Source organism: Chiloscyllium plagiosum, unplaced genomic scaffold, assembly GCF_037043375.1.
Source record: "Chiloscyllium plagiosum isolate Xiang-an unplaced genomic scaffold, Cpla_swu_hap1 HiC_scaffold_30, whole genome shotgun sequence".
In the NCBI taxonomy this organism is placed as follows: domain Eukaryota; kingdom Metazoa; phylum Chordata; class Chondrichthyes; order Orectolobiformes; family Hemiscylliidae; genus Chiloscyllium; species Chiloscyllium plagiosum.
In genome coordinates, this window is record NW_028270168.1 from 51,545,645 (window position 1) to 51,571,417 (window position 25,773).

The window sequence follows — 25,773 nt, forward strand, 5'->3', positions numbered from 1 at the left end:
CACTTTTAGATTTTTTTCTTTATTAAATTTAAATGTCACTATTGACCGTGGACGGGTCTTGAACCCATGGCCCGGGAATGTTGGTACTCCACTCTGGAATAGTAATCCTGTAGAAGCACCTTCACACCACTCCCGCCCCATAGAGCATCTAAAAACCTGGTCAATGTCAAACTTATATGAGGGTCCCATATGGACATAATGTTAATAAAATGCCCACCTCTCTGAGGCAGAACATGTGTAGGGGTGGGAAGAGGGGTGTATTGAAACACAAAGAAAGACCAACATTTTTACAGCATCCTGCACAAACTTTGGATGTTTCAAAATGTTTTGCAGCCAGTGAAATATTTTTGAAGTGTAGTCACTGCTTCAGTGCAGGAAACACAATAGCCCATTTATGCACAGTATCACAAGTAGCAGTGTGGAAGTGTCCAGGTAATCTGTTTCTGTGATGTCAATTAAGGGATAATTATTGTCTGGGCCACTTCGGAGAACTTCCCTGCTCTTTTTTTTTGAAATAGTGACATAGGATCTTCCACAAGGAAAGTTGGGGACGACATTTAAAACTGCATCACTCACTCAATGCAGTACTGAAGTGTCAGTCTGGACTTTTGTCCAGAATACTTAGGAGTAAGACTAGAAATCATAGTCTTCTACCTCAGAGGGGGAGGGTGCTATCACTAATTTAATCAGCCAGACCATTTCCACCTTTACAATTTGAGGATCTGAGGGCAATGTAATGATGTTAAAGTGATTCCTTCACTTACACAGAGCTGATGTGACATGATCAGAGATCCTCCTGGGGTCTGAGGTGACTGTGACACTATCATTTACAAACAGCAGTTTGAGCTGTGAATTGTCCAACCCTAAAGGTTGGTCAAGTCCTGAAATGAATCTGCAATGTGACATCTATTGCAAAGCAATACTATTGCAGTTCCTGGCAGTTTACAGTTTAAACTGAGAAAGTGAGAGATATCCAGCAGGTCTGATAGCCTTGCTGGAGAGAAACAGAGTTAACGTTTCAGCTCCATAATCTTTCATCAAACTGTATTTAAGCTATTGATGGACTCATTAACCATACTATTCTGTCAGCACAGATGCAGCCTGAGACACTGTAATTTCACGTTTAAGGTTTAATTCCACTATTCTGAATCTGAGTGAATACCTCTTTGCTAAATGTACATAGTTTCCTCCTATTCCTTTCACTGTTGTTGGACTTTTAAGTGGGTTGAACAAGGAAAAGAGATTCAGCCAATCTACAGATGACGTGCAACCCTAAACTTTGAATCATAATCTTATCTCCACATGAATGTGCAAATGAGACAAGGTGAGGAGTGAGGTCAAACAGCAAATGGTTATCACCTTCTTGTAAATCTCAGGGATGTTCTTTGCTTTCAAATAGCAGCCAGGAGCTGCTAAACCTCATTGTGTCTTCAGAATTTTCACCTCTCCTTGTGTTCTTCAGGGAAATGATGGGGATCCTGGCCCAGAAGGCATCCCGGGAAAACCTGTAAGTACAATGATTGTAGGACTTCAAACAAAATTACCCATATGATCCCAGCTGACTGGGACAGAGCAGAATTAATGCTTTTCCAGTGAGAGTGAATTGCCTAATGCATAAGCATTCTCAGTAAAGAGACCATGAGGCTGGTGAGTTTGCAGGGAGTGTTTGATGGGGAAAATGCAGGGAGACTCTGCAGCAAACCCTGTGCCATTGCTGTTCTGGAAAAGTATAGAGAGAACTTTACTTTGCATCTAATCCAGTGCTGGTCATGACTTGGGGAGTGTTTGATTGGAACAGTGCAGAGAGAGTTTTATTTTCAGTTTAAAAGAGTGGAAAGAGCTTTAGTTTCAGTTTCAAAGAGTAGAGAGAACTTTACTTTGTATCTAACCCTGGGAGTGTTTGGTGGAGACAGTGTTGGGGAGCGTTACTTACCCTGTGCTCTACCTGTCCTGGGAGTGTTTGATCAGGATAGTGCAGAGGAAACTTTACTCTGTATCTAGCCCCCTGCTGTACCTGACCTGGGTATGTTTGATGGGGACAGTTTTTAATTGGTACTTCAATAATTGTAAATGATTCTACTCATCAAATCTGCTGGACAAATCAAACGTGTAACTGTAATCTGGAGGATGAGTCACAGACTGCATTTGGGATACTTTATTAGAATATTAAATTTTGGAATCGACCAGAAGTGATGCTATTTTGAGCATGTTAACAATTAATGAGACCAGCTAGAATAATGATGTCACAGAAAAGGATCTCTTGGCAAGGGTAATCATGGCATTCAATTTGAATCAGTAATGCAGGCCTATAATAGTGTTTTGCTCTTGCAATTGCCGTTGCAAGGTTTTTTGGGATAGAGTTGGCTAAAGTTGGACTGAAAAAGTGAATTATAATGTAAGATGATGAATAATCAGTGGGGGACCTTTGAAGAGATATTTCAACATTCTCAACAAATATGCATGTTATTATGAAAGAACGGCTATATAAGAAGGATGCACAACCCATGTTAAGGATCGTATCAAATTGAAAGAAAAGGCGTACAATGCTGCAAAGATCAATAGTAGGGCAGAACATTTGGATGGTTTTTGAAAGCAGCAAAAGATATGTAAAACCAAAAGGAGGATGAGAGAAAACTAGCGTCAAATATAAAAACAGTGGACGTTCCCACACGTATACAAACAGGAAAAGAGTTGCTGAAGTGAACATTGGCCCCTGAGAGGGTAAGGCTGGGAAATTAATAGTGAGCTATAAGGAAATGGCAGGAGCCAAAAGTTTTGTATCTATTGACACAATGGAGACCACAAAATGCATCTGAAGAAAGAAATGAGACAAATGGGAGGAAGGAACTTAAAGCAGTTGTTATCGTCAGTGAAAACTAAAGGGTTGAAAAGCCCGACAAATTCTCTGGATCTGATGAGCTACATTCTAGATTCTTAAAAGAAGTAACTTTAGAGATAGGAAATGTATTGGTTGTAATCTTCCAGAACTTCAAGGTCCTCACAGATTAGGAAACGTCAAATGGAACATCTCTGTTCAAGGATGAAGACAGAGGGCGGGAAACTGTTAGGCCTGTTTGTCTAACATCTGTCATGGGGAAAAATACTAGAATCTACCACTGTAGAAGTGGGAGTAGGATATTTAGAAAATCATAATACAGACAGGTAGAGTCAGCATCATTCTTTAGAAGATAAATAATATTGGACACATTTCATAGACAATCTTGAGGATATGATGAACAATGAGAGTAAAGATTACCAAAAGGGATTTGCTAACATGCTGTTTGAAAGATTACGACACAGCCAATGGTGTTTTATTGGCATGAAGATACAGCAAGTAATTAAGGAAGCAACTAGAATGTTGGCTTTTACTGTAAAAGGGATGATGGAGCTTTGCTGCTACCACCCAGGAGATTGTTGTTACCACGCTTATGAGTACCAAACATAGAATCCCTACAGTGTGGAAATAGGCCTTCTAGCCCAGCAAGTCCAAACCGACCCTCTGAAGATTAATCCACCCAGACCCATTCCCCCTATTACTCTACATTTATCCCTGAATAATGCACCTACCCTACGCATCCCTGAACACTGTGGGCAATTTAGCATGGCCAATTCACCTAACTTGCACATCTTTGGATTGTGGGAGGAAAACAGAGCACCCGGAGGAAACCCATACAGACATTGGAAGAATGTGTAAACTCCACACAGACAGTCGCCTGAGGCTGGAATCAAACCTGGGTCCCTGGTGCTGTGAGGCAGCAGTGCTAACCACTGAGCCACTGTGCCACCCCTTGCAGTTTGGTCACCTTACTTGAGGAAGGACGTGTTTGCATTAGGTACAATTTAGATAAAGTTCACTCAGCTCATGTGAGGGAAGATGGAGAAGGTTGGGTCTGTCCTCATTGGAGTTTAGAGGAATGGTCTTATTGGCACTTCACAGAGAAGATGCTGAGAGGATGTTTAATCTTCAAGAGAATCTAGAAAGAGCAGGGCATAGCTTTAAATAAAAAGGTCTCCAAATTAATATGGAAATGAGGAGAAATTTGTTCTCTCACAGAGTCATTAATGTTTAGAATTCTCTCCCCAAACTGCAGCAGAGACTGGGCCATTGATCATATTTGAGCAGATTTTTGTTTATCAAGGGAATCGAGGATTATAGGGGGACAGACAGGAAAGTGGATTTAAAACCACAAACAGAGCTGGTTCAAGCAGCTAAATAACCAACCAACTCCTGTTCCTCACTCTGGTGTTGGATTGTCTGATCTTTGTCCCTCTACAATATTTGGACTCTTAATATCATTCTCCATTTTCATAAGTGTTTGCTTTTAACAAGTTCAGGCACTCAGAGGGCAGTATGAGTGTAGTGTGGAAGTGAAGTGGAATGTTCACTAGCCCAGGGTGGGAATGCTTGAACAAGTTGAGCTTTAGAACATACATCACAGTATAGGCCCTTCGGCCCACAATGGTGTGCCAAGCATTTATCTTAATCTAAGATCAATCTAACCTACACACCCTCAATTTACTGCCGTTCATGTCCTTGTCCAGCACTCACTTAAATGTCCCTAATGCCTCTGACTCTACTACCATTGCTAGCGGTGCACTCCACGCACCAACCACTCTCTGACTCACCGACCTCTGAGATCTCCCCTAAACCTTCCTCCAATTACCTTAAGATTATGACCTCTCATGACAGCCATTTCTGCCCTGGGGAAAATTCTCTGGTTATCTACTCTATCTATGCCTTTCATTATCTTGTACATCTCTATCAAGTCACCTCTCTTCCTTCTTCTCTCCAGAGTGAAAAGCCTTCGCTCATTCAACCTCTCTTCATAAGACAAGCCCTCCAATCCAGGCAGCATCCTGGTAAACCTCCTCTACATCCTCTCTAAAACATTTCCATCCTTCCTTTAATGAAGCAACCAGAATAGGACACAAAATTCCAAGCATGGTCTAACCAGAGTTTTATAGAGCTGCTGCAGCAAAATCTCACGGCTCTTAACCTCAAAATCCATGTTAATGAAAGCCATTGCTTAACAACCCTATAAAGTTGGGTGCTGAAAATGTGTTGCTGGAAAAGCGCAGCAGGTCAGGCAGCATCGAGGGAACAGGAGAATCGACGTTTCGGGCATAAGCCCTTCTTCAGGAATGAGCTTTTGCCCGAAACTTCGATTCTCCTGTTCCCTGGATGCTGCCTGACCTGCTGCGCTTTTCCAGCAACACATTTTCAGCTCTGATCTCCAGCATCTGCAGCCCTCACTTTCTCCCCTATAAAGTTGGGTGGCAATATTGAGGGAACTATGAACAAGATCCCGCTGTTCCTCCGCACTGCCAAGAATCCTGTCTTTCACCTTCTATTCAGCATTCAAATTCAACCTTCCAAAATGAATCACTTCATATTTATCCAGGTTGAAGTCCATCTACCACTTTTCAGCCCAGCTCCGCATCCTGTCAGTATCTTGTTGTAGCCAGCAACAGCCCTCGACACTATCTATGACACCACCAACCTTTGTGTCATCAGCAAACTTACTTGCCCACCCTTCCACTTCTTTATCCAAGTCATTTATAAAAACTACTAAGAGCATAGGTCCAAGAACAGATCCCTGTGGGACACCACTGGTCACCGACCTCCAAGCGAAATACTTTCCACCTAATACCACTTTCAGCTAGCGAATTCTGTATCCAGGCAGACAAATTTCCCTGTATCCCATACCTCCTAACTTTCTGAATGAGCCTACCATGGGGAACCTTATCAAATGCCTTACTGAAATCCATATACACCACATCCACCGCTCGACCTTCATCAACTTGTCTTGTAACATCCTCAAAGAATTCAGCAAGGCTTGTGAGTCATGACCTGCCTCTCACAAAGCCATGCTGACGATCTTTAATTAAACTATGTTTTTCCGAATAGCTTTAAATCCTATCTCTCAGAATCCTTTCCAGTACTTTGCTTACCACAAACGTAAGACTGACTGGTCTGTAATTCCCAGGGATTTCCCTATTCCCTTCCTTGAACAGAGGTGCAACATTCATCTCCCTCTAATCATCCGGTACTACTTCCATGGAGAGTGAGGATGCAAAGATCATCGCCAGAGGTGCAGCAATCTCAGTCCTTGCTTCCCGTAGTAACCTTGGATATATCTGGTCTGGCCCTGGGGACTGATGCTTCCCAGAATTTCCAGCATATCCACTTTCTTAATGTCATAATAACTTTAAAAAATTTCTGAGATTTACATATGAAGGCATTGAAACTAACATGATCATTCTAAAAGATGAAAGACTGAAGCTAAATTTGTTTAAGATTATATTCCATGACACTGCAGTCCTATTGCTATAAGATTCTGAGTCGTATGATTCTGCTCCACAACATGGAGAAGCAGTTTATTGCCTCCAAGTAAACTTGTTGGACTATAACCTGGTATTGTGTGATTTTTATTTTTTTTTAATATCAGTCTGTTCAAGCCTATTAACCTGGTCCATGGAGTTCTCACTATCAACAAAGTCCCTCTTTCTAGTGAATGCTGAAGCAAAAACCTCATTTAGGGCCTCCCCTACCTGTTCAGACTCCAGGCAGGAGTTCCTTCTACTTTCCTTGATCGGCCCTACCTTCTGTCTTCATCATTCTCTTATTCCACACATAAGTGTAGAATGCCTTTAGGTTTCCCTAATCCTTTCCCCCAAGGCTTTTTTGTGCTCCATCCTAGTTGTCCTCAGTCCATTTTTGAGTTCTTTCCTAGCTACCCGGCAATCCTCTCAAGCTGTGCCAGATCCTTGCTTCCTCAACCTTAAGTAAGCTTCCTTCTTCCCCTTGACGAGAAGCTCCTCTTTGCCTGTCATCCAAGGCTCCTTCACCTTACCATTCTTTGCCTGTCTCAGTGGGACAAAGTTATCCAACACTCGCAACAAGTGCTCCTTGAACAGCCTCCACATTTCTGTTATGCATTTCCTGTCGAGCAGTTCTTCCTGATTTATACTCCACAACTCCTGTCTAATAGCTTGATAATTTCCCCTCCCCCAATCAAAGGTTGAGGCAGTTATGGTCACTGTCACCAAAATGCTATCCCACTGAGAGATCTGACAGTGGCCTGGCTCATTGCCAAGCACCAAATCCAATATGGCAGTTGGTCTATCTACATATTGAGTCAGGAATCCTTCCTGGACACACCTGACAACAACAACTCCATCTAGACCATCTGCACTAAGGAGGTTCCGATCACTATTGGCTTTAATTAATGTTTCCTATTCCCAGAGGAAATTAAATCAGTAATATCTGAAAATCAACGTACTAGACCTCTGTCCTGAAGTGTACAAGACTGTCATTTGAAATTTGTTGGATTCAATTTCACGATTTGCTGAACTAGGTTTTGAGCTTCCAACTGTAGGGTTGTTAGTCCAACACTGTAACTAGACTGTCAGTGTAAGATAACTCTGGCCTGTAGACTTAGGTCCTGCAGTCTACAACAAGATGAGTAATCCTCCATAGTCAAAAAGAAAATGATTCAACGTTAATTTTAATGTGTGATTTGATGGAGTGAACAGGTGTTGCTGCTTGTGTTTAAAGTTTCATCAGCTCCTCTGGACGACATTAAACTTTGGCCTTTTCTCTGTTTTTAGGGTAAACCTGGATTACCAGGGCCAAAGGGAGAAAAGGTAAGTCACTGTGTTTGGCTGCCAGTCCTTGTCCAAGTGTAACCAGTCACCATGATCCAGAATCAGCCCTTCCTAAAGAACATTGAGCTAGCTCTGACAGTAGTTCAGGCAGTCACTTCACGGCTCAGTGTGTTGCAGGACAAAGTGGTGGCAGTATCAATTCGAGACAATCAAAGTGTCTCAGCCTAGTGTGAACATGGAAGTGCTTCAATGCATTCCTGATGTCTCTGAGTTAGGAAAGGCTCATTCTGATGCGACCAGGGGGATGATTTCCTTCTGATGCTGATACAGTTTCTTCTGTTCCAGATATGTGGACTTGGAGACACCAAGCTGAAGTGACCCTTCGGGTTAAAGACTACTCTAGTACTTGCTGTTCACGCTGATATTAAAGAATAGTTAGTTAGCTGCAGTGCACCAGAGGTTGGATTTTGTGAATGATATTAGGAGGAAGGTCACCTTCATAGAGAAAGGACACTCAGCCCACTACACCTTTCTGATTATCATCCCAAATCCTCACCTTAATGCCTCATCCCAGATCCCACTGAATTTCATCCACTTTCCTATGGAACCCATTTTTTTGATCGTGATGAGAGTTGTGTTTAATTCCAGAGAGGCACTTGATGAACGTCAGGGCTTAAGAAATTTACATTTTTTTTTAGAAAGTTACATGTTACAAGCTCACACCTCCAAACCTAACAGACACCATTTCACTGTCTATCTGTTTGTGGGCATCAAGTGACTTGGCAGTTCATGCCTACTACCTGATTTTAGTGAAGTTAATTATCATTCACATCACACCTTTTTCTCTGCCATGCGAACAGGAGGGTACCATCAGAGTTCCCACATAAATATGGGATCTTGTCAGGGATCATTTGTAAACTCAGCTCCTGCCAACCAAGGATTATGTATAAATTTAGAAACCTCCTCCCAATCCCATAATCCATTACAGGCATTGAACACCTACGATACAGTATTAGCATCTGGTGCCTCTGGCAAAGTGTTATAATAGAGTGAGAGGGAAAGGATTGTGTAGTATGTTGGATGGGGGTGTGGTTTTGCAAGGTGAGGCTTATATTTTATACCTGGGAGATATACAAAGATGACACACCAGCTTCTATGCATGTAGGATTTACAATGCTTTCAAATGTCTGCTCCCATGTTTACAGTCTCTCTCCAGAGACCAAACCAAACTTTCATTAATCACGTGCAGTAAGCAGTCAACAGAGAGATCTAGGCGAAAGTGAGGACTGCAGATGCTGGAGATTAGAGTCAAGAATGTGGGGCTGGAAAAGCACAGCAGGTCAGGCAGCATCCAAGGAGCAGGAAAATTGATGTTTCAGGCAAAAGCTCTTTATCAGCAATGAGGCTGGGGACCTTGGGGTGGGAGAGATAAATGGGAGGGGGCTGGGCTAGGGGGAAGGTAGCTGAAAGTGCAATAGGTGGATGGAGGTGGGGGATAAAGGTGATAGGTCGGAGGGAAGGGTGGAGCAGATAGATGGGAAGGAAGATGGACAGGTGTGACCGGTCATGAGTGCGGTGCTGAGCTGGAAGGTTGGAACTGGGATATGGTGGGGGGTGGGGACTAGGGGGAAAGTGGGGGGGGGAATGAGGAAACTGGTGAAATCCACATTGATGCCATGGGGTTGGAGGATCCCGAGACAGAAAATGAGGTGTTCTTCCTCCAGGCGTCGGGTGGTAAGGGAGTGGCGATGGAGGAGGCTCAGGACCTGCATGTCCTTGGCGGAGTGGGAGGGGGAGTTGAAGTGTTTGGTCAGGGGGGCGGTGGGCTTGGTTGGTGCTGGTGTCCCGGAGTTGTTCTCTGAAGCGCTCTGCGAGACACGTAATCAAACACTGAGCAACCAAACACTGCAGAGGACTCAGAGTTCTGGATGCTTTTAGTTCCCCAGGGCTGAAAGATTGCTCAAGTTCTCTTGTCAGTACTACTTCTTGTTACTTATTCTGTGTCTCTCCTGCCTCACACCGCAAAACCTTCTGAAATAACTCAGCAGAAGCCAGTATCCTGTCAACAAGTCACCCCTTGCTTACACCTGGAAAGCCCTTGACACTAATTCAGCTTCTTCAGACCCAACTCTGAACAGGTTGTCTGACACTCCTGTTCTTATCTGTCATCCAGGGCTCTCTGATTGGACCAGATTAACAGCCCCAATCAGAAAACTCATATTCTGTGAGGTCCACCTGGCTGACCTCGTTACAATCATTATATCTCCCACACTGAATGTGTGGGCTCTTGGAATGTAAACCCTTCAGCGCAGTTTCTTAAATTTCCTTTCCTCAACTTGAAGAGCTGAGATTTCATACACTGAAACAAGAATAATTAAGCTCGTGTTATTGTTCACAGGGTGATCAATGTGGGATTTGTCCGACACATCTAGAGGGACAAGGAGGTGTCAAATTTACAGGAGACCACAGTCAAGGAGCAAAACCTGGAGCACCTGGAAGATTGGTGAGTGTTTGGCTCAGAAATGCACTTGTGAGAAGGTGGAAGTTGTTATGATTGGTTTTCAAAACTGCAGGTTACATGGATTTACATGTTGATACTCACAAATGTATTAAACACACAGTGTCCCAGAGATATACAGCATGGAAACAGACACTTCGGTCCAACTTGTCCGAGCTGACCAAATATCCTAAATAAATCTAGTCCCATTTGTCAGCATTTGGCCCATATCCCGCTAAACATTTCCGAATTGTATACCTATCCAGATGCCTTTTAAATGTTGTACCTGCCTCCACTACTTCCTCTGGAGGCTCATTCCATACATGTCCCACTCTCTGTGTGAAAACATTGACCTTTAAGGTCCCTTTTAAATCTTGCCCCTCTCACCTCAAACCTATGCCCTCTACTTTTTGGACCCCCCCAAACCCCAGGGAAAACACCTTGTCTATCTATCCTATCCACAGCCCTCATGATTTTATAAAACCTGCTGCTGTGGTTCTGTTCGCCGAGCTGAAAGTTTTTGTTGCAAACGTTTCATCCCCTGTCTAGGTGACATCCTCAGTGCTTGGGAGCCTCCTGTGAAGTGCTTCTATGGTGTTTCCTCCGGCATTTATAGTGGCCTGTCCCTGCCACTTCCGGCTGTCTGTTTCAGCTGTCCGCTGTAGTGGCCGGTATATTGGGTCCAGGTCTATGTGTTTGTTGATGGAGTTTGTGGATGAGTGCCATGCTTCTAGGAATTCCCTGGGACTGGGAATTTGACTGGGACAACACTACCATTATAGGGCAAGCGAAACAAAGAACAGCCAGGGAATTCAATCAGTAAGGGGATTGAGTACAGAAGTTGGTAAGTTATGTTACGTTCATGAGGCCGCACTTGGAGAATTGTGTTCCATTTTAGTCACCTTGTTATAGGAAGAATGTTATTAAACTGGAAAGGGTGCAGAAGAAATTTACACGAATGTTGCTTGGATTCAACGATTTGAGTTATAGGGAGTGGTTGGACATGCTAGGACTTTTTTTCTTTGGAGCGTAGGAGACTCAAGAGGGGACCTTATAGAGGTGTATAAAATCATGAGAGACATGGATAGGGTGAATGCACTCAGTCTTTTTCCCAGGATTGGAGAATCGAGGATGAGAGGACATCAGTCTCAGGTTAGAGAGGAAAGAATAAAAGGGAACCTGAGAGGCAACGTTTTTACATGGAGGGTGGTACGCATATGGAATGAGCTGCCAGCGGAAGTGGTTGAGGTGGATATATTCATGACATTTAAAAGGAATTTGGACAAATATGTGAATAGGAAAGGATTAGAAGGATATAGGCCAAATACAGCAACGTGGGGTGAGCGTGGACGCACATTTTGGTTGGCATGGGCCAGTTTGGGCCAAAGGGTCTGAAGATTTACTCTTACACTCATCAGGAAAGTTTACAAGCAATATCAAAGCAAGGAAATACAAAATGTATACTGTATGAGAGAAGAGTGCTGCTTAATTGACCAGTTGACTGTAATTGATAGAGGCATTGCCATGAAGAATGCACTGGTTAATGATGATTGATTGTTAACTGCTAAGCAGGTGAATTGTCCTGATGAGTGCAAAATGAGAAACTTTGAGTACATGTGCCTTTATTTCAACAAGACTCAAATTCTGTACTGCCAGTTGGTTCATTTGGCTCTTTGAAATGGCAGTAAAATTTCCAGGAATTACCAATTACAATGAGAGGCTTTACAGCTAACAGCTGGGACTATGCAGGGATCTACCTAGTCTGTGTTTGGAAATTAAATATTTGGCACAGCCTGAAATCCTATGCAGTGAGCATTTGCCAAAACGTACAGTGAGTGAATATGCCAAATAGATGAATCAGAATGACTGTTATAATTGAAGTAAAGACTGGAAACTCCTGACAGATGTCACAACTTGATGAGGTTCATGTGTTCAAGCCCTTGTCAGTCGAATAGTGCTCCAATTGCTTGCAGCCTGTTTGGGGTCATCAGCACTTTTAACAGTGTTTACTTTGCAGAATGTTCTGATTCTTCAGCATACAATGTGTTACATGTCAAAAACACCCATTATAACATTAATTTCCTAACTTAAGTGGAATTATATATGACACATAAACAAGAGATCCATCTCTTGCTTCCTTGACCCTTTCAGGCAGTGAGTCTCAAACCCTGTATACCCAATCACTTTAAATCTATGACCTCTGCTCATGGCCTCTCTCTGAAGGCAAATAGATCCTTCCTTCCTTTGTACCCTCTTTCCCTCGGCTTACCACAACCGTGTACACTTCAATTAAATCTGCCCTCAGTTTCACTTGTTGCATGGTAAACACCTCCAGCTTATCCAATCTTTCTTCTTTGCTGCATGTTTCCAGTCTGAGCCTCATATTATGGTCTTTTGAATGCTTTATATCTTTCTAGCATAATCTTCCTGCTGTTACACTCTGTACTTCGGATAATAAAACAGAGGATACCATAGTTACCTCTTATTCACCTTATTGAGTTGTTCTGCCACACTCGGGGATCTCTGGACTCTAAGGTTCCTCACTTTCTCCACATCTCTCATTAGTATTCCATGTATTAGCATTACCCAAGATCACAAGCACCTCATCTATTGCTAAAGCTCTCAATGTACCTTTGTCACTTCTAGACCTGCCTATTCCTATCTGTTCCTGGCAGGTCTTTAAAATTGAACCCTCCATAAACTTGATATCATGCATAACTCTGCTTCTCATGCTTTAACTTATATCAAGTTCTGTATACCTATCACTCCCATGCTCACTGACCTAAACTGGCTCCCATTGTCCTGATTCACATCGCTATTTTCAAATCCCTCCATGGCCTTACCCCTCCTTATTTCTATAATCTTTTCCAATCTCACAACCGTCCGAGATCTCTGTGGTCCTCTCAACGTGGCCTTGTGAGCATCCTCAATTTTAATTGTCTTAGCTCAGCTTCTCTTGTACTGGCGAGGTTGCAAGTTCTGGAATTCCCTCCGTAAAACCCTCCACTGTTTAACTTACTTGCTTCCTTTAAGACACTTCTTAAAACCGAGCACTTTTACTGCATTTTTGACCATCCACCCCAATATTGTCTCATGAGGCTCAGTGCTTCAAAATACTGCTGAGATGTGTTTGGAATGTTTATTATATTGAAGTTAAAAATCACACAGCACCAGGTTATAGTCCAACACCGGCATCTCCAAATCATGACTATTATATTGAAGATGGCGCTCTTTAAATCGAACCTGCCTTGTAAGGAAGGTTAATGAGTGAATGGTAATAATGAGGCTGGACAGCCAAGAAGGAAGGGACAATGTGCTAAATGGAAAAGTTCAAAGAATGCAGACTTTTCTGAGGGTTATTGGATTGGAGCACATTACAGAAGGAGGGATGAAGTCAGGTGATGATTTTTACCATGTACATAAGAATTTCAAATGCAAGATGCAGAATGTCTGCCCCAAGATGTGACCTTTGCCTCCAGGAGGGTACTTGTACCTGATGCTAACTCTGTAACAAAAGAACTAGACGCAGTTAACATGATACTGAAAGATTCAAGAGATGTTTATCACAGCTCCCCATAGACACATAGATTACAATCATGGGCACTGCAGTGTCTGGGCTAATGTTAACTTACTCAGCTATAGTCACACTGCCTTTCATGACTCAAGTGTCCTTAGTTAAGATGAAGTCATTAGGTCACATGATGAATATGGAATAGTTGAGTTTAGAGACTTGAAATGCCTGGATAAGGACTTCAAAAAGTCAGATAGGGGAAGAAGGTCCTTAGGGAGCCTGGAGGTGTTGATGGGGTCTGATGAGAAATCATTTCTGGAGATATCCCAGCAATGACCAGGTAGGTGAGAGGGATGTAGGTAATGTCAGCTCATTGTTTAGGACAAGACCACCCATTTAACAAGCACCTCATCCACCACCTTCAGCACTCACATCCTCCATCCTCGATATTCAGCAGCAAGTGTGTACCATCTACAACATTCACTGTAGCACCTCACCAGGGCTTCTCCAACAGTTCCTTCCAAAACTACGACCTCTACCGCTTAGAAGAAGGGCAGCAGCTACTTGAGAACAGCATGACTTGCAAGTTCTCCTCCAAGTTACATACAATCCTGACTTGGAAATATACTGCTGTTTGTTCACTGAAATCTTGGAACCCCTCTAAATGTACTGCAATGTACCCCCCACTAGATTGCAGCAGTACACCAGCGCCTATTTCAGGGTAATTAAGGATGAGCAATCCATTTTGGCCTAGTGGTACCCACATCCCATGAATTAATTTTTTTAAAATTTCCGTTGAATTGGACAGCAGAATTCAGACTGATTATGCCAAACAACTGTTGACAAATCCTGAAGAGGAAAGTTAGAACATCTTGGTCGTAATACAGTTGGGAAAAGTGCTGACAACACGTGACACACAAACAAAAACAAAGATTGCGGATATTGGAAATCAGAAGCAAGAACAGAAGTTGCTGGAAAAGCTCAGCAGGGTCTGAGAGTATCTATGGAGAAAAAGCAGAATTTCAGGTCCAGTGATCCATCTTCAGGACAGTTCTTCACTGTATTTGACACATGACACTCATGTCCCCTTGTCGCAACAGTTGCATATACAAAGCTGCTCAACACCAAATGATTCGGAGATGCCGGTGTTGGACTGGGGTGTACAAAGTTAAAAATCACACAACACCAGGTTATAGACCAACAGGTTTATTTGGAAGCACTAGCTTTCAGAATGCTGCTCCTTGGTCAGGTGGTTGAGGAGCAGCGCTCAGAAAGCTAGCGCTTCCAAATAAACCTGCTGGACCATAACCTGGTGTTGTGTGATTTTTAACTGCAACACCAAATGATATGCCATTGTACAATCACATAAAATTACTAGGAAGTTCAGAGGAACTGGGGATCTTGGTGTGCTTATTGATAGATCCCTGAAGGTGGCAGGACTAGTTAATAGAGTAGTTACAAAAGTAAATGGGATGCTTGTCTTTATCGGTTTAAACACAGATCAAAAGTGCAAGGAGATGTACAGAACAATGGTGAGGCCAGAGCTGGAGTACAGCGTGCTAGTCTGGTCACCACACTATTGGAAGGATATAAATGCACAGAAGGGGATGCAGAGGAAATTCACCAGGATGATACCTGGGATGGAGCACTTTAGTTCTGACGAGAGGCTGGATAAGCTTGGGAATCCTGATACAGGTGTACAAGATGACGAGGGGTATGGACAGATGGACAGAACACAGCTGTCCCACTTAGTTGATGGACCTATAACAAGGTAGCATAATTTTATCGTGAAAGGCAAGAGTTTCAGAGAGGATTTGAGGAAAAGAACTTTTCACCCAGAGAGATTGAGAGTGGAATGCAGTGCCGAGGAGTGTACTTAAGGTGAGAAACCTCACAAGCTTGAAAAGTGCTTTAATGAGCATTGGGCTGTTACAACGTTCAAAGCTCTGAGCCTAGTGTAGGTAGCAGTGTCGACTCAGTGTACTGTGCAATTCAATGATATATCAGCACAGAAACTGATCAATTGGCCCAAGAAGTCCATGCTACAGTGCACACCAGCCTTCTCCCATCCATTTCAGCTAACCCAAATGCACATCCCTTATAAATGCATCTGTGCTATTCGGCTCTGTTACCTTGACATGATAATGTGTTCCACCTTTGCATGGGGATAAAAGATTCTGTAATTGCCTTGTTGGATTTATTGGTGTTGAGCTTATAGTTCTGGCTTCCACAGCGAAGCTTTGCTCTCACCTGCGTCATTTTGGGGAATAGATAAGCACGAGTAAGATACTGTGCCAGAGGGAGGGAACAGTGTTCCCTTTCAACTGAGGAAAGCCATTTTGTTTTCATCTGTATTAACCGTTAACTTTGAGAATGTCACCAGAGAGATCTTCAAGCCGGATGCAAACTGCCTCTCTGACATTGGATGTGAGCTGGCCAGCTGTGGTGGAAGCTCTGAGTTTGGAATTACATATTGTATGGAAAAGGAGGGGTAGAAAAACAGGGAGATTGTTGAGTGCAACATGAAACGAGCCTGAACTGGAAATGTTCCCAAAGTTATTTTTGTCTGCTTCAGAAGGAGGTTCTGATGCAATGTTTTTGGCAAGTTCAAACTGACTGCATTGAAGTGAAGCAGAAATCGCTTGTGAGGCCAGCAATTTTCTTTGGTTTTTTTTATTTTTCATTATTTTTCTTCCATATTTAGTTGAATTCTGATCCAAGCAAAGTCTTCTGAGTGAGATTCCAAAGACGGTGCTGAATTACAGGCTCTTGTGAGCCAGTCTCTTCAATTAGTTTTAAGTTTGCATTAATCTTTGCTCTGAACTTGCTCACTTTAGGTTTTATGATGGTTGGAGGCAGATTGACAGCTTTGTATGCGCAACTAATCTTTCAATGCAGTTTTGAAACCTTTAGAACCTACTTCTGCATATCATCCTTGAGATTTTCTTGACCTTTCACACCTTGATATCATCGCCCCCATATCATCAACTAGAACCTGAACTGGACCAACCATATCAATGCTGTGGCTACAAGAGCAGCTCAGAAGCTTGGAATCTTTGGCAAGTAACTCACTTAATGTCTCTGCAAACCCTGCCCCTTTGAACGCATAGATGTGCAGCTCCAGTAACACTTAGGAAACTCAACACAAAGCAGCCCACTTGATTTGCAACCTATCTACCACCTCCAACACTCACTTCCTCACCACTAACTATCAGTGTGTACCATCTATATGATGCACTGCAGCAACTGTCCAAGGCTCCTTTGATAGCACCCTCCAGGCCCACGACTTCTACCATCTAGAAGGACAAGGACACCAGGTACATAGGAAGACCACCCCTGCAAAATCCCCTCCAAGCCACTCACCATCTTGCCTTGGACATATTTCATTGTTCTCTCAGTGTCACTGGGCCAAAAACCTGGAAATCCCTTTCTCACAACATTGTGGATCTAACTACAGCACATGAACTACAACAGAACAAGAACTTTCACAAGGGCAAGTAGGGATGGACAATAAATGCTGGTCCAGCCAGCAGTCCACATCTCATGAATAAATAAATAGAACCCTTACTTACCATTTAATACCTTTGATAACTCCTTAATGAACTTCCAGCAGTTAACTTCTGAAGGACAATTTCAGATGGGCAATCATTTCTTACCAATGAAATTGACCTCCCATGAATCAGTGAGAAAAAAAAATCACAGCCCTTTTCCTCTCATTAATTTACATAACCAACTGTTGCTAAACACACAACCCTAGAGTCTTACTTTGCTCTGTCATTGCATCATCCATGTTAACTGTATTTGCCTCACTTGCCAGCTTGAGTTCAGAACTCAATATGTAGTGTACCATAGGATCCAGCACAATAGCTGTTCTGCAATTTTCAGGGGTGTAAATCAGTGAGTTATGCTGGGATTTCCAGTGAACCACTTTGAAGTTGTAGAATATATAAACCAGCCTAGAGAAATGAAAATGGCATAAGCAATAAGTGCCCTCTTTAAACCTGTCTTTGTGCATAACAATTGAAGATTGAAAAGCACAGTTTTAGGAAGTGTGTAAAGTATAAATATAATTATGGCAGTTCTTCCATTTATAACGCAAAACATTCTAATATTAAAAAGATGTATTCATAAATTTAGAAAACAAAATACAGGACACAATGCTGAGGTTTTACTAAAAAAATTATTCAAATGTCAACATGAAACACCAGAAATATGTCTCTCAGTCTTGCTTTATTAAAGATTTTAGTTGTAAATTTTCAGCCTGTTCCCAACTGTTGTGAATTATAGAAATTTATGTGAGCTCTTTTTCACATTTGATCATGAGCAGCGGGTGGTTTTGGGGAAGTCTTATAGATTTATAGATAGAAAGAGTTGTAGCCTGGTGAGACAGAAACTATGTGCATGCCAGAGCAGCTCCTTGAAGAAGGGCTGTCCTTGGGAGAGATGAAACTGTTGGTCTCCAGAGTTTGAAGAATCCTATTCCTTAGCTTTAAAGGGAACCCATGTGTTTTTTTTACTGTCCTGGCAACCATTCCAAAGTGATCAAACCTTCAAAGTAAATCTTTCAGACTGTGCAAAATAATGCAAAATTTGCAGATAATGTCAATCGTACAGTGGCACATGAATCGCTTATTCATTCTTTTATCTTTTCTGAAACCTTAGCAAGATTTCTTGTTTCTGTTTTAGTAGCACTTATAAATGTCATCATTAATCAGTTTCAACCTTCATCTGCAGTTCGCCAGCACTCACTGTGTGAATGGTTGGAGAGAGAGGAGTGGCAATCTTTGTTGCAGCATGTTTCTGTCTGGATACCAATGCTCTCAGGAATGTACATGAAGGTGTTCAGCTGTCACTAGATTCAGACGGACTGATTGCCTTGTCTGTGAGCAGTTTGCACCAACACATATTACATGATATCTAACTATCTTTTCGTTTGCAAACATAGGGCATGTCTGGACCTCCAGGAACACAGGGTGAGAAGGTAAGATGCAAAGCAATCGAGACCAGATCACAATTGTGCGTTAGGGGATTATGGGGTGCATAGGGGTCAAGGGTTGGCTGATGTATGGTACTTTTTTGGGGTCAGAGGTCAGATTGTGTTGAAATGGAGGTTAGAGGCATGGTCATTCAGTCTTTAAGCACCCTTAGACCAGCTTCTTTTTGTGACACGTTTCTGCTGACCCTAAATCCCACAATATGGACAAGACGTGGCATCATCTGTGAGCTTTAAGAGCAAAACTAGCTGCTGTCTTGGTGATTTGCCAGCTTAAAAATAAATGTGGTGAATACTTGGAAAGTTGGTTATTTTTTAATTTGGAGTATTTCCCAGATACTATAATCTTATAAAACAATATGTGTTTTTTTTTTATCTGATGAATGTTTGTTTAAATTCCACTCAGGGTGATACAGGAGATCCTGGTGTGAAGGGAGAGAAGGTGAGTTCATTAACCATTGAAAGCCGAGAATTCTAGCCTATTAGTCCTTCATAGTAAATGTTAATTTCCTTTGCATGAACAGAACACATGCTTCCCTGGTCTAACAGTTCACACTGTAAGGCAGGCCAAGATAATTCTCAAAATATACCAGGGGAGCAATGAAAAGAATTATTTGGATACAATGAGTTGCTATGACGCAGAATACATTGCCTGAAAGGATGGTGGGATCAGTTCCAATAGTAACTTTCGAAATGGAATTAGGTAAATGCAGATAATGAGGAAACATTTGCAGGTCTATGCGGAAAATGTAAGGACTTGAAATTAATTAGACCAGTCAATAGGATAAGTGATCTGTTTTGGGGATTCTGTGTTTCAAATCTCCCATATTCAGGTCTCAGGTATACTTACTGAACCATTCGCCATATATAAAACAGGCCTCCACAGATCTGTCTTTTGACAGAGCAATTACTCATTCAAGCAGTCAGGGCAGCATGGTGGCTCAGTGGTTAGCACTGCAGCCTCACAGTGTCAGGAACCCAGGTTCAATTCCATCCTCAGGAGACAGTCTGTGTGGAGTTTACATGTTCTCCCTATGTCTGCGTGGGTTTCCTCCAATCCAAAAATGTGCAGGTTATGTGGATTGGCCGTGATAAATACAAGGTTACAGGGATAGGGTAGGAGGATCTCGGTCTGGGTTGTGATGCTCTTTGGAGGGTCAGTGTGGACTTGATGGCCTGAATAGCCTGCTTCCACACTAGGGATTCTATGGATCACAGCCTCTCAGTTCCAGCATCATTCTTAGAAGTGGAGAGTCACTTTTCAAGGTCTCTGATTTTCTTTTTACAGAATGCAGGGTTACATGGATTTGGGGGAAGGGGAATGCTTTTCAGAGGATCTGCTTCCACACTAGGGATTCTATGATTTTGTAATTCTATGAATACAAATTCAGGGGCAGGCAAGACCTGCTGCAATCTGAAATCAGCTCTTGTCAGACTAAGGTAACCCCAGTCTGTGAAATAATCCTGATATGGTTTGATTGTGCATTGAGATATTTATTAAATTCCACTGTGGCTTGATCAGAAAATTGATCAGAAAATTGATGTTTGCAGGTGGCTTGTTAAATCAGTTCCATACAGGTTAAGCAACTAATTTCATATGGTTATGCTTCAAATAGTTGATGTAAGCAAAGATGTCAGGGAATACCCATCAAGTATAAGTGGCAATTTATAGGTTAAAAGTGTGTTAACTGATTGCATATCATGGCGTATGTTGACATATAATTCCAGCCAATAAACAAAGCAGCTGCTGGTTCCCTTCTAAGTTTGAAGAGGGTTTCAGAAATCAAGGAAGCATCTATACATTATAAAGTTGCTTTAAGGACAGGGCAGTCCTCACATAGATACCAGATTACTTTGTCATGTGAGAATCTGGCAGAGACTGCCAATTTTGTAGGATCAAGAGGTCACAGTCATTGATGGTGGCATAGAGAGAGAGTTGGATTTCCAACTGCTTCTTGATGATTAGTTACTTTTCCTGGGATGGAATGAAAATTTGGTCAGTTCCCTGCCATCAAAATGGATCGTGCCACAGTAGAGAAGGGGAATAGGGTCCAGAACTGAGAAATATTCTGCACAGAAGACAAAATTTGCATCCCAGAAATACAGTGTAAACCAGAGGCTAACTGGAGTGAGAAAATTAAGGTGACTAACTTCAACAGAGTAAAAATGCATTAGAAACTGAAGAACCTAAAATCGGACACATTCCCAAAGACCTCACGGCCAACACTTTCTGATAGTGAAAGAGAGAGCTGCAGAGATAGTGAATGAGCTAGTTATCATTTTGATTCTGGAGTGGATCACACAAATTGGTAGTTAGCAAATATTAGACCAATATTCAAAAAATGAGGTGGAGGGAAAACAGAATGGCAGGCCAGTTATCCTGACCATCAAGAAAATGCTGGACTTCATTGTGAAGGAAGTCTTATAAAGGCACTGAGCAAAACTTAGAACAAGTCAACATGGTGTTACTAAAGGGAGATCCTTTCTGACAAACATCTTTGAATTTTTTTCAGGATTAAATGAGTAGACAGCTAAAGGGACACCAGTAAATGTAACAAGCTTGGAATACTAAAATATATTGAAGAAAGTGTGACACAAGAAATTAATACACAAGAAAACAAACATTGAACAAGAAACAATAGTAGGCCACTTGGCCTTTTGAACTTGCTACACCATTCAATAGGATCATGACTGATCTGACTTTAACCCACATGCAAGCGGTTGGAGTGATCTTTAGCATGCGTACAGGATTAGATAATGGACTGGAAGCTAAGAGTAAGAATAAATGGGACATTTACAAATTGGCATGTTGTAACTGGTGGAGTGTTGCAAGGATCCATGCTAGGACCTCTGCTATTAATCTATTATTAATATTTAGCTATTATCTATCATTAATCTGTTTAATGACTTGCACAAAGAGGCAGAGGGTAATGTTATCTACATTTTCTGCAAACGGCAGGGGTCTCTTAATGTGGGGAACAAAAAGTCTTGCTTTTGGTCTCCTGAGGGGTGCGATTCCCTTGTTTCTGAATATTTGAATCAGATCCATGGGCCTGGCATTGAGAGGGGTCCAAATCAACGAGGTAAAAACAATGACTGCAGATGCTGGAAACCAGATTCTGGATTAGTGGTGCTGGAAGAGCACAGCAGTTCAGGCAGCATCCAAGGAGCTTTGAAATTGACGTTTCAGGCAAAAGCCCTTCATCAGGAATAAAGGCAGTGAGCCTGAAGCGTGGAGAGATAAGCTAGAGGAGGGTGGGGGTGGGGAGAAAGTAGGGTAGCCATGGGCACACGTATGGGCCCCAGCTATGCCTGTCTCTTTGTTGGCTACATAGAGCAGTTGATCTTCCGTAATTACACCAGCACCACTCCCCACCTCTTCCTCCGCTACATTGATGACTGCATTGGTGCCACCTCGTGCACCCGCGAGGAGGTTGAGCAGTTCATCAACTTCACCAACACATTCCACCCTGACCTTAAATTTACCTGGACCATCTCTGACACTTCCCTCCCCTTCCTGGACCTCTCCATCTCCATTAATGACGACCGACTTGACACTGACATTTTTTACAAACCCACCAACTCCCACAGCTACCTGGATTACACTCTTCCCACCCTACCTCTTGCAAAAATGCCATCCCGTATTCCCAATTCCTTCACCTCCGCCGTATCTGCTCCCAGGAGGACCAGTTTCACCACAGAACACACCAGATGGCCTCCTTCTTTAGAGACCGCAATTTCCCTTCCCACGTGGTTAAAGATGCCCTCCAACCCATCTCGTCTACATCCCGCACCTCCGCCCTCAGACCCCACTCCAACCGTAACAAGGACAGAACGCCCCTGGTGCTCACCCTCCACCCGACCAACCTTCGCATAAACCAAATCATCCGCCGACATTTCCGCCACCTCCAAACAGACCCCACCACCAGGGATATATTTCCCTCCCCACCCCTCTCCGCCTTCCGCAAAGACCGTTCCCTCCGTGACTACCTGGTCAGGTCCACACCCCCCTACAACCCACCCTCCCATCCTGGCACTTTCCCCTGCCACCGCAGGAACTGTAAAACCTGCGCCCACACCTCCTCCCTCACCTCTATCCAAGGCCCTAAAGGAGCCTTCCACATCCATCAAAGTTTTACTTGCACATCCACCAATATCATTTATTGTATCCGTTGCTCCCGATGCGGTCTCCTCTACATTGGGGAGACTGGGCGCCTCCTAGCAGAACGCTTTAAGGAACATCTCCGGAACACCCGCACCAATCAACCACACCACCCCGTGGCCCAACATTTCAACTCCCCCTCCCACTCTGCCGAGGACATGGAGGCCCTGGGCCTCCTTCACCGCCACTCCCTCACCATCAGACACCTGGAGGAAGAACGCCTCATCTTCCGCCTCGGAACACTTCAACCCCAGGGCATCAATGTGGACTTCAACAGTTTCCTCATTTCCCCTTCCCCCACCTCACCCTAGTTCCAAACTTCCAGCTCAGCACTGTCCCCATGACTTGTCCGGACTTGTCCTACCTGCCTATCACCTTTTCCACCTATCCACTCCACCCTCTCCTCCCTGACCTATCACCTTCAACCCCTCCCCCACTCACCCAGTGTACTCTATGCAACTTTCTCCCCACCCCCACCCTCCTCTAGCTTATCTCTCCACGCTTCAGGCTCTCTGCCTTTATTCCTGATGAAGGGCTTTTGCCCAAAATGTCGATTTTGAAGGTCCTTGGATGCTGCCTGAACTGCTGTGCTCTTCCAGCACCACTAATCCAGAATTGAGAGGGGTCCTGCTAAGATCCACTTCACTGTCCTATTCCCGCTGAACCATTTCCCCATCCACATGATTCCCCTCATACAACTCCTCAATGAGGCCTGGGCCCTTCGATGATTTTTGGTCTTGTGAGGGCCTACTTCCAGCAACCTCCACTGCCTCAATAGACCTTCCTAAACAGAGGTGATAAGGTGCTCTCATTGTAAGGCATCAAATACTGCCAAGACTTCATCAATGTGACAAGAATACCAGTACTCAGCATGCCTGCACACAGGCAATTAGAACAACTGTAAAATCATTCCCTGTTATATTGTTGGAGAAGTTGGGAGAAACTGAATTCGCTGCAGATATAAAGCATTTCATGTCTGTTCTGTAACAAAGGGCGATTCATGCAAGATATGTCCAGAACTCACTGACGAGCTTGGAAACATTGTGGGAATCCCCGGACCACCTGGCCCTAAAGGTGACCCAGGAACCCCGGGAGTTCAAGACCCTGGACCACATGTGAGTATGGGGGAGGAGGTGGTGTAGTGCTAATGACATTGGACCGGTAACCCAGAGGATGTGGTAAGTTCTCTGGGGACATGAATTCAAACCTAACACAGCATGATTTTAATTCATAAAAGCTTGAAAGCCAGTCTCGGTAGTAATGCTGAAAATATCCTTGATTGTCATAAATACTGATCAGGTTAACTTTAGGGAATCTGCCATCCTCACCTACTCTGATTTATAAGTGACTCCAGACCCACACCAATGGAAAACCTCAGGAAAGGATTGAGCAAGTCATTCAGTGCAGGGGCAACTATGGAATAGCTAAAAAATACCAGTCTTGTCAGCAATGATCACATCCCATAAAAGAAAAGTGAGTTTGGGTCCAAGAGGTAATAAATGTTGCCAGCATGGAAATAACCTCCCAAGTATTATGGATACTTTCAATGTAAAGACCATACTTTTTCATTTCTCTGTGCTTTTGATCCTGGACAGAAGTGAGAAAATAACTGTTTTAATAACAAAGATCGTTGAAGAATTACTACAGTTTTTTTATAAATGCAAGGAACCTGGCACTCTTTGTAAGTATTGTTTACACAGCTGCTGGTTCAGGCAGTCATGAGCTGAAGCCAAATGGAATGTATGAGTGGAGTGTTCTATGATAACAAGTAGCTGATTGGCCTGTAGACTAATAGCCAGTTATCAATGATAAGGCCTTCTGCCTGTCAATACTGCATGATTGGCTCCCAGGTAACTGAACAGCTTGGGGCAGTGAGTGCTTTGGGAGAAACCATTGAATCTGTTGTGGTGAAGAAACTGTCGATGCTCAGGAGTAGAAAGCATCTCAAGCCTGAAAATAGTCAGTTTATTTCCACTTTCCAGTTGCTGTAAGCCATGACTTTTATAAGTGTGAAACAGTCACCAGGTTCTTCCTGCAAAAAATGATAGAATCTGGAAAATGAAAACTGAGAGACAGAGTTCTGATCAACAAAAGAATCATCTCAGCAAATCCCGTGGACATTTAAAACAGCTGCTTTCCCAGACTTTCCCTCTGTCCATAACACCTATGTTTTATTCCCTGCCTGTCTGCCCTGTATGTGTATTGGGAAGTTTATAAGGAAATTAGAGTTTAAACTGGTCGAGTTATATCTTGATGATTTATAATTGTTTGCCTACAGCTAGCATTTTACTTAAGTGTAATAAGTAGTAATTTTCATTCAGTGCAGAAACCCTGATTCATGCTTTATGTCAATCTAGGTCTAAAAGACAGGTAAATTGGGGAATTCTGCAGATTTGCAAAAGGTTTTGAAGTGTTATGGCGATTTGGGAATAGTGGGACTTGAGTTCCAGTATTAACATTGATCACCCTGTTCAGACAGGTTATGACAAAGCTCTGGAGCACATGGGACTTGAACCTAGTTGCTTCCAGCTCAGACAGCGACATTACCAGTGCACCATAAGAGCCTCTCTCAGTTTGCATCACCAAATCAAATCAGATTAATACTCATTTTGTCATAAAGAATTTAAATGTTGCTAAAAAGAAGACACATTTTGTAAGTTCTCTGGCACACTCATTAGTATAATTCTCAACAAATATCAAAGTAAAGGGAAAGCAACGTTTACTTTGTATGAGAGGAGAATGCCAAGTTGGTTGCCAAGTGGACTCTGGTTGAGGTATAGCTATGGAAATTGCACCAATGAATGATGACTGAGAGCTAACTGCAAAACCTTTGAATTATCCTGAAGAGTGCAAAATGAAAAACTTCAACAAATTACTAAGGATTTATAATTCTTAATTAATTGGTTTGTAGATCTTGCATTGTACACATCCTTCCCCAACATTATCTCATTTTATTTTGTTCACTCAAGCGACGTGGGCTTTGCTGACTGAGCCAGCATTGA

At 42.8% G+C, this 25,773-nt stretch overlaps 1 protein-coding gene across 5 annotated transcripts in view; it reads left to right on the top strand.

Annotated features, from left to right (window-relative positions):
• The window catches only part of col16a1 (collagen, type XVI, alpha 1), a 371,262-nt gene that overhangs the window by 207,828 nt on the left and 137,661 nt on the right, over positions 1-25,773 (top strand). For all 5 annotated transcript variants that reach the window (XM_087976933.1, XM_087976932.1, XM_087976935.1 and 2 more), the window contains 6 exons: positions 1,463-1,507; positions 7,612-7,647; positions 10,007-10,111; positions 18,562-18,597; positions 19,016-19,051; positions 23,764-23,886. In XM_087976933.1, coding sequence (XP_087833059.1) covers positions 1,463-1,507; positions 7,612-7,647; positions 10,007-10,111; positions 18,562-18,597; positions 19,016-19,051; positions 23,764-23,886 — 381 coding nt within the window. The remainder of the gene's footprint in view (positions 1-1,462; positions 1,508-7,611; positions 7,648-10,006; positions 10,112-18,561; positions 18,598-19,015; positions 19,052-23,763; positions 23,887-25,773) is intronic.